This window comes from Macrobrachium rosenbergii, chromosome 50, assembly GCF_040412425.1.
Source record: "Macrobrachium rosenbergii isolate ZJJX-2024 chromosome 50, ASM4041242v1, whole genome shotgun sequence".
NCBI classification, from domain to species: Eukaryota; Metazoa; Arthropoda; class Malacostraca; order Decapoda; family Palaemonidae; genus Macrobrachium; species Macrobrachium rosenbergii.
Genome location: NC_089790.1, coordinates 5,367,501 through 5,377,500, shown reverse-complemented (window position 1 = coordinate 5,377,500; position 10,000 = coordinate 5,367,501). Strand labels below are relative to the sequence as shown.

Below are 10,000 nucleotides of genomic sequence, written 5' to 3'. Positions count from 1 at the left end.
TTCAAATACTAGCCTTGACAGACTTGCTCAAGTCCACTTCATGTCTTTAAGTGGCTTAAAAACAAGTAATTGTCTCAGACAACAATCTCATAGGCATGATACACTGACCTTTGACCGCTGAGGCACAAGCTGACACAAATTTAAAACTGCTTTTTATTCTCCTCCTGATGAGTGCTGTGCAACTGATCTACGCATTTTAACAACTTGATCAAAAATGCAATCATGAAATTTTCCAGGTTTCTAAGTAGAACACCGGTCACAGCCAACAACTAGTAATTGTCTAGAAAAACTGGTTGAGACTCGATGCACTATTTTTTTTTTTACAAATGAATCACCAGATCGCTGTGAGAATGGTAGAGCAATACAAAACCTTTATAAATAAGAATCAACATGCACAACTATCTCTATATATTTACTTCAATCTAAATACACTTTAATTCAAAACTTAATTTCTGCTCCAGTTTTTTTTCCAACAAGCAAATATTCTACGTTATCTGGAAAACATCAATCAATTACAGCCTACCAATATCAACATTAAGTGCTTATCCCTTCTTGAACATCCTATCAGGTTTTAAAGAAAATCAGCTAAATGAGGTGTGATAAATAAAGGAAAAATTACGTCGCTGAGAAATGATCTGAAAAAAGTAAGTTGGAAGAGAGCCAAGGGTCTTCTCAGCTAAAGACTCTTTTTAACTCCAGGTTCGAACTTGCAATCAATGGTGCCACAACACGGCTGGGTCATGATATTCAGAAAGGACTGCATTCCTTGTACCTTTTTTGCAGTGGTGGGGGGGTTATTAAATCAAAAGAACCGAACCTTTATATGTCACAGTGGGTTCATAATACATGATTACCATTAGCCACTGTCAAGATTTGCATTTCTTTCCAAAAGAAAATATTTTCTTTTAATGCTGCTATTTTCAAGTTTAGGGTTTTAGGATTTGATTTTAAAATGTCATTTTACTACAAAAGTAAGAAAATAAAAATCGACAGCTACTCCAACTGATGACACTTAAGGTTCTTTGCAGCTTGCCTTCGGCCCCTAGCTGCAACCCCTTTCGTTCCTTTTGCTGTGCCTACTTTCATATTCTCTCTCTTCCATCTTACTTTCCACCTTCTCCTAACAATTGCTTCATAGTGCAACTGCGAGGTTTTCCTCCTGTTACACCTTTCAAACCCTTCAATGTTAATTTCCGTTTCAGCGCTGAATGACCTCATAGGTTCCAGTGCTTGGCCTTTGGCCTAAATTCTATATTCAGTTCTATATTTAATTCCTACTGATGACCTTCACGTACATCGAATCAGTATGGAATTCCTTATCAAAATGATTACTTTCTAATATTTATTTGTCTCATATTCAGTTTTTCCTATGTAACTTCATTAGATTTTTTTTTTCACAAAACAGAGATATTTTACAAAGATATCATGGGGGAGTGGGGAGACAGACACGGAAAATTCCTAAATTTGATAACTGTGGACCAATACATACACATCTATGCATATATTCACCCAAACACACATACGCATATATGTGTGTGTGTGTATGTGTGTGTATCAAAAAGAAGTTTCTACATCCAGTTCATATAAAACCACCTTTTTCTGGGAATTTGAATGACGCAAACTGCATTTTTGGCCTTCGAATGAGCTCATACATAAACTACTTAAGCATTTCTCACAAAACTTAAATAAATAAACACACGGCTGTCTGAACCACCCGCAACAAGGCCACGCCTCAATTACAGACAACTCACATCAAGATCTTGGCTCACATTAAAGCTTGGATGGGCTAAAATAAAATAAATCGACGGTAGAGTTTAAGAAGCGACCGCTGGATCAGATATGAAATGGAAAGAAAAACTAAGCACCATCAATGGGGCAGACCCAACAGCTGTCTTTGGAAGGAAATTAAGTCTGTTTCGAAGAGAAAATGAAGTATAGTGGAAGACAATTGTGGTATAAGGTATGGCTTCAGGGATGCCAAGCGGCGGGGCTTTTCCCCAAGACATTTGCAACCGGGGGCTCTCGCGGCCGCAAGGAATCTAAAAGGCTTCGACCAGCCTTCACTCTTCCGCTTGGACGAATCATACTTAAGCATGAAAACGTACTATGACTAGTCTCTTCCTTTAGGAAACGTAGCTGTAACCGTTTTAAACACTACCAAGCCTTGATCAGTAAGGCTTCAACCAACATCTAGTTATTCATCTATGTATATTTATTCATTTCCACTTTTCATTTTTCCACCATATGCCTTTGACCGAATTCTCTGGGTGTGGCCAAGAAGGGTACAGCCTTCTCTCTTCTCAGTGAATTTTTAGTGGTCAAGCTGCTAGCCCTACGCCCTTTTTCTGACCGTAGCAGAAGATGGTACCAGTTTACAACTGGGAGGGCAGGTGGGCAGCAGGTCGAGCCCGAAACACGGACCTAACAGTCTACATGACTTGCATATCAATATAAATATTTATATGAGTCATGAACAGATACGAGGACAGAACTAGAGAGAGAGAGAGAGAGAGAGAGAGAGAGAGAGAGAGAGAGAGAGAGAGAGAGAGAGAGAGAGAGAGAGAGAGAGAGAGAGAGCAGATTTTTAGTCTAACATACTCACATCATTTCAAGTTTTACAAATTTTCCGAGTAAAAACTGGGTAAAAAAAAAAAAAATTAGTCAAGAGACAAGTATACCCTGAAAAAAATTCAATTCATTTTCCGAGTAAAAACTGGGTAAAAAAAAAAAAATTAAGTGTCAAGAAACAAGTATACCCTGAAAAAAATTCAATTCATTTTTCTGTGCGAACGAGCCATGATTTTTTAGCTCTTCTGTACCACGACACACGCATCAAGCCAGGCAGAATATTACTTAACAGTGAAAAAAAAGAAAAAGAATAGCACTTTCATGCAAAGACAAAATGCTCATGATTAATTTAAACGCAACATTTCATATATATATATATATATATATATATATATATATATATATATATATATATATATATATATATATATATATATATATATATATATATATATAATTGAAGATGTTATAAAAATCGAGACCGACACTCATCAACTTGAAGGCGTACCTCCCTCCCTTTAGTATAAGCATCAGCATTAATGCTACTGTTAAAATTTGTCCTTCAAAACTCCCAAAGATGGCCGTGAACAACAGCTTCGTTCTAAAAACGTTCCCTTTAATGTCTCCAGGGAAATGGTGGAGAAAAATGCACTCGAAAATATTGCAAAAAAATTTACATGCAACAAGGCCAAGGATCCATTTCCGAATGAAGGATTCCGTCAAACTTCAAGGTAACGAGTTTTTTTTTAGAGCATATCTTTTGCTTCAAATTACTTTGTTAACAATTATTTTAGGCATCCTTTAATTAGAAAAAAAAAGCCTAATCATTTTCTCAAGAAAAAATACCGAAAACATGGTGTTCTTCCGTTATTAGAAGTCACACAGGATGACTAACTATGAAAACTAAAATAGCTCATTTTACTGCTTTCTGGCGAAATCGAGTTGACTTGCCTGTACGCAGTTTTTTTTTTCCGCCTTTTGCTGCGGAACAGTTTTTTTTGCATGTCATGTTTTCTGCTGTGCGAGTTCTCCATCATCGAGTCAATGATTGGGATCGTTAGGACAGTTTCCACTGCCAATATTTCAACCAGATCTTAGGTCATGTTGCTCATAAATGTAACCAGAGAGAGCGAGAGACATAGAAGGGAAAGATCATGGTGAAACAACGCTTTTCCTTGGTCCTGCAGCGTCATCTCACCCGTTTATAATACTCTAGATAATATTTCTGGATATTACAGAAACGTCTGATAAACGTACAAAACGACAGAATCTAGACATTAGCACATAAGAAACTGAAGCTTATATTAATCCCTATCATTCGCTCCACCTTTGAGAACATAATCTAAAGTCCTCTTATGTCATGTAACTACAGCTTACCTCAGCCTTGAATATATATCTTTTCGACGAAGATGTCTGCGTAATGCTTTTACACTGCTCCCTTTAAGACCAAATCCTTCAGAGTTTCCTGGTGATGTCTCTAAAAATATCACTGCCCACAGGTATGTATTCAATAATGGCTCTATGTACTCCTCCAGTCTCTCCTAAGGTAGCTAACTGGAGTTGATGAAATTTTTGTTATAGGAATTTACAAATGAATAAATAGCTAAAAATACAATATGGTATTTTTTGGTATTTCAGTATTTTCAGTAAGAAATTAACAGTCTTGTTCGTATCATCTTCTCGCTCAAGTTTACAATCGCAGTCTAGGAAGAGCCTGGCACCCTAGTTAGATGATCACATCAGAAATTCAATGTTGAGAAATGAACTACAGTCAGCATACATAACAGCAGCATCGTAACAAGTCACTGAAACATGGAGAGAGAGAGAGAGAGAGAGAGAGAGAGAGAGAGAGAGAGAGAGAGAGAGAGAGAGAGAGAGAGAGAGAGAGAGAGAAGGCCACCACGCAAACAACCACAGCCAAAACTTTGCTACTGGTAAATGCAAGGGAAAGCGCTAGGACTTCCTTGCAAGGACTAAAAGGGGACCGTAAAAACTAAGGCGGCAAGGCCACAGTCACGCCTCTTGGGGAAGGATACCAGAAGCAGATTAGCAAGTAGATAAGTGGATGGGGAAGAGTCCTAGTATCTAAACCAAATATCCAGAACAGTATATATACAAAAACACTCTGAACAAAAAATAAATGAACAAATAGTTCTCCCAAAACACTTTATCACATATTCGGTCGAAATTTATCCCTTATCATGCAAGGTAACTTGGCTAAGAAAATGAAGCATAAGTGAATTTTATAAATAAAAATTTTTGACATTGGTGCTTAACTGTATGTGAGAGAGAGAGAGAGAGAGAGAGAGAGAGAGAGAGAGAGAGATGGTAAATAAAATCTCCCACACGAAAAGCAGATCAAACATAGAGAAGAGCCGGGCTCTCGCCTCCCACGGTAGAAGATCATACTCTCAATACCAGCTTCACTTTCAGACACTTGTCAAGTTTGCTGATAATACTCAAAGAAAGATCAGAGGAATTGAAAGAAGCAAGAAGAGCCCTGTCAACCTTCTCTCACTCAAGATTCAACTTACACCTCTAGTCAGTCTCTTACTAGAATTTTATCCAAGCTGCAACATTTCAAGGGGTTCTCACAAGACTGACTACATATGTAATTAAGCTCCAACCATAGCATCAAACTATGTACGAATTACTTAGAACTTCAGGTATAGGTTAAGATCTCCGCAGAATTTCAGGTAGGTAGAATTTGAAGGGAGGTCTAATCAGAACCCATAGCTGGCTCTAAATCTGAATTAGAGCTGCATATTAACTATGACTAACTGGGGAAGCTTTATTTGGCAATTTGGCAGCCTTTTGGGCCTGTTCCATACGGATGTTTGTCAATCTGAATAACAATAATAACAACAAGATGTTCGCAGAGAGCAAATCTCTCTTCTCCAAGAAGTTCTTGTTCGCAGTTTTGGTAAAACTGTCGTAGGAATCCACAAACAGCTTTTGGTATAATTCTGCTAAAAACAGACAAATAAAAAACACGCTCACAGAACCAGCTTCAATGACTAAGGTAATGATATTAATAACTCTTCGTATATCAACAAAACTCTACGCTCTAGCTAGCCTTACTAAGGGACTAAATCACAGAAAAATATAAACAAAAACAAAAATAAAAAATGCAATGAAATGAATCGAGCAAACTTAAAATCTGCTCAAGTGACTTTACAGGAAAAGGAGAACGATTGCAGGAAGCCGCCCTCTGTAAGGAATAAGGTCAACCACATACCGACGTCGGCCTTATTTTATATAAGAGCCCCTTATGAATGCAGGTTTCAGAATGGACAGATTCAACTTCCCAATCCGACTTCCGCTGAAGCGTGAAAGCTTCCGGTCAAGTTTCAGAGCTTCTGCTGAAGTGTGAGAACTTCCGGTGACGTTCAGAACTCCTGGTCAGTTTATGAATTTGGGACGAAGCTGAAGAACGTCCGACGGTGAACAAGACCTTCGCTGGAAATCCAAAGCAACCTTTGAACTCTGAACATTTCAGAAGGGAAGTTTGAGAACATCCTTTGAAGTTTATGATCACCAAACGATGAAAAACTTCTGATGAAGTGCAATAATTCAAGACTGGGGAATAGAGTAAGAACTTCGAATGAAGTTCTAAAACTTCCAGTATCAAGCATTAAAAGTGTTCTATGTAAACCAAATCCAGAATCACTTTTCAGCCGAATTCCGAACTTACGTTGAAGCGTAACAACTTCTTTTAAAGCGTTATGAAGCGCGGACGTTAACTTTGTTTAAGACATTCAACACAAATATGCAGACATGAAATTTTATAATTTTGCCTCTTAAACTCAATTTCGATGTCAGAATTCGCCGATAAATTTCTCGATAAGACGGCAAAAGTGAAGGGACAGGAAACACAATCACTAGAAAACACGAAATTTCAAAGTGTGAGAGAGAGAGAGAGAGAGAGAGAGAGAGAGAGAGAGAGAGAGAGAGAGAGAGAGAGAGAGAGAGAGAGAGAGATAATATATTATGAATGGTTTACCACGGTGGAGTGAACACTGAACACTAATGTCTGGTGTTTTATCTCTTATCTTTCTCCTCCCTAGCCGCGACCCTCAACAGTCCTGTCACTACTAGATACTAAAGCATTGCTTAAAGAGGAGCACTGGATTTTAGGGAAGAAACTAATCCATCCTTGCACGAGAGAGAAAACGAGCATCAGCAGACCACATTTCATTTAGTAGGTCAAGCTTAATGGCTTATAAATCAACAGAAACCTCAAAAATGGCAGTGATAACATGTCCAACAATGCTGTGAGTTTTAGCAACACACCGACTCATTTCCACATCACCCAAACATCGAAAAACAGCCAAAACCCCGACGTCACACTGGAGTGGCACTCTACCACCGAAATGGCACTCGGCGTCTGATTATGCACTACGACCACGTAGGTAGCCACTTTTACTTCCACTCACCAAGTAGTCGGGCGGGACTACAGAGTACCCAGGAAGCTCAGCTTCTTGGAAACTCAGGCACGCTCTAAACAGAGGCGCTGGGTTTGTTTTGCAGACGTTTCATTCTGATGAAGTGTACACTCATGCTAATACCTATACGTCTGTTTCACTGTTGACGTATTCAGTCTCCCTTATAGCTAACAATACTTATGGTAGTTTATATATATATATATATATATATATATATATATATATATATATATATATATATATATATATACACACACATACATATACACACACAAATTTATATATATATGTATTACACATTCTATAAAAACAGAGCAGAAGCAAGCACAGCTGATAGAAGTATGTATCTTCAAGCCTCTTGTGTGTGCCAGAGAGAGAGAGAGAGAGAGAGAGAGAGAGAGAGAGAGAGAGAGAGAGAGAGAGAGAGAGAGAGAGAATGTCTGCCTCTCTAAAGGAAGATTTCACGTGCCTTCCAGCAACAAATCAATTTGAGACACTCAAGAAATATTCCAACCCCGGCGTAAAATGACCACTCTCTTTCAATGGACCTCTAAGCTTGACTACATTGGAAAGGCTGGAAGAACATTAACGTCCTTCTGAGCTGTCAGAACTAACTACACAGAAGCTACCTATGCCATCGGCAACCACATCACCGTTCAGATGCTGGAACCGTATATGTCGCAAATGACAGTACGGGAGGGCACACCCAACATAAACATGAAGGTCCATCTTATAAACGTACATAGCAGTTACCTCGGCACTCTTCCTGATCCCCTTAAACTGACGCAGAATCTATCTGTTCCAAAAAGGAAGTGCGTTTTCTGTTAATGCGATGCAAGGTTTAATTTTTAACATTCCAAAACATTACTGGAACTAGCCTTGGTCAACATCCGACTGCTTAATACGACGCACCTTCCCTGTGTTCGTGCATTCCGGAGTTAACATTCAACTCGATATAACCGGAAATAAATATTCAGGGCTGACCCCAAGATCACTTACGTTGTTAGCATTCGTTTCCGCCCGAAATGGCAAGTTCACGTGTTATTCAATGTACGAAAAAAAAAAAAACATTACAAAAGTTACGGTGGTCAAAAAGTGACATCATATGTATTAAATTTCTTTTACAGCCCTAAGGGAATAAAAGTATATACAACCCAGATTTTGGTTGCACATGGCCATAGACTTTATATAACTATATTCAACTTCTGAGTATAATGATCCACTATTTTACTACCACATTTGGTATAATATTGACGCACTATACTTACAACTTTAACACGGGAAGTTATATATAAAGTCTTGGGCAATGTGCGACCAAAATTTGTGTGGTATTACCCATGTTTCCCCCGGGATCTAACAAAATTTAACACATAACAGACATCAGTTAACTTACACGATGCGATAAAACAGCATAACTAAAAATTTAGCCGAAAACACGCTGTACCTAAAATCAAATTTTAGCTAAAGGAGAATTGCAGAAGAACGGTCCAACGCAGGTAAGAGAGAGAGAGAGAGAGAGAGAGAGAGAGAGAGAGAGAGAGAGAGAGAGAGAGAGAGAGAGAGAGAGAGTCACAACACAGATAGCGTCAAATCAACAATTGATTACGTGGAAACGCGACGGGCTGAACTGAAAATAACTAAATATCTAAGAAACAAGCAAAACGAGGTAAGATACAATTCCATCGTTAACATGCGTTAAGCGATTTGATAGTGGACAAGAGCACGCTCAAACTGCAAACCTCACGTTGTGTTAATTTTGTCTACGTCAAACTTTTAGCTTATAACATGCAAAACCCTTCTTGAGTTTGGCTCGTAAGTACATTCACTTACGTACATATGCACAAAATGTAGTAAAATAAAAAAAAAAAAAAATCTACGCCACTTTTTGTCACGGCGAATAAAATCTGGAGGTCAACCTTGACCAAGGAACAACCAAACACACAACCTTGCATTTCCAGAAATCACTTTCGAAAACTTGAGAAGATTCGCACAGGTCCTCTACAGTAACCCAGTCGCTCCACCCAGCTAAAAGTCATTTCACTCTCATTTCCAACCTTTATTTTGTTTCTTTACTTGACAATATAGTCGAGAAGTATCCTACTGGATCCTTGATAAGTTTATATTTATTAAAGAACAAACTATGTTAGGGTAACATTATGACTAGTTAAGTTTAGGTAGCCCAAGGTTCTTCACTAGAGGCCCACACATTAGCAATCACCTCATTCCTCAATGCATGTTGTCCTTCTTATACCTTTAGCTATGAGGAAGGAATACACAGAAAACTTACTTCGATACTGGCGCAAAGCCACCAGTTAAAAGTCAATCACTCAATCAACCAGTTAAGTTACGGTCGAGAAATAAATATAAATTAACAAAAAGTATCTGGTCCACAGCTAAGCCCTAAAACGCGAGCAGAGTACTTTTACTTTACGGTAGGTTCTACACACACACACACACACACGCGAACACACACACATAACTCGGGCGCGCGCGCACGCACGCGAGCGGGCGAGAGAGAACGAGAGAGGGAAATTTGGGCACTTCCGTTTATCTATTTCTCTAAACGTCGTTCAACTTTTACCCTGCAGAGAGCGACCGATTTCACTTATGTCGGCCTAGGGTTGCGTCATTTACATAGGTTGGAAAAACTAAAAGTCCGTATGTTCCGTGTGCAAGGAACTGTCAGCAAACGCAATTAGCACGTTATCATTCTCTAATTAAGGGCGATTAAAAATAATGACACTCATATTTACCTGCTCTGGACACATCCAAAGGAGTCCCCGTAATGAGCGAAGCCGCAAGAGAAACACAGGTCTTGAGCACCGTCATTTTGAATAGAATCCTTCAGCAAAATAATTCCCACTTCACATTTACTCCAGCAAAAGTACAGTAATTGGTCTGGGAACTATTCCTAAAGGTACATTTCCCAACTGCAGAGGATTTAATCACTGAAATATCATCGTTATCCACTTGTTTATGAGAATCCG

General features: G+C 38.7%; 1 protein-coding gene across 1 annotated transcript in view; it reads right to left on the bottom strand.

The window, feature by feature from the left end:
• Positions 1–10,000, bottom strand: part of LOC136832532 (uncharacterized) — a 67,738-nt gene that overhangs the window by 57,541 nt on the left and 197 nt on the right. Inside the window, exon 1 of the mRNA XM_067093460.1 lies at positions 9,767–10,000. This exon is cut by the window's right edge and continues 197 nt beyond it. Coding sequence (XP_066949561.1) covers positions 9,767–9,842 — 76 coding nt within the window. The 5' untranslated portion in view covers positions 9,843–10,000. The remainder of the gene's footprint in view (positions 1–9,766) is intronic.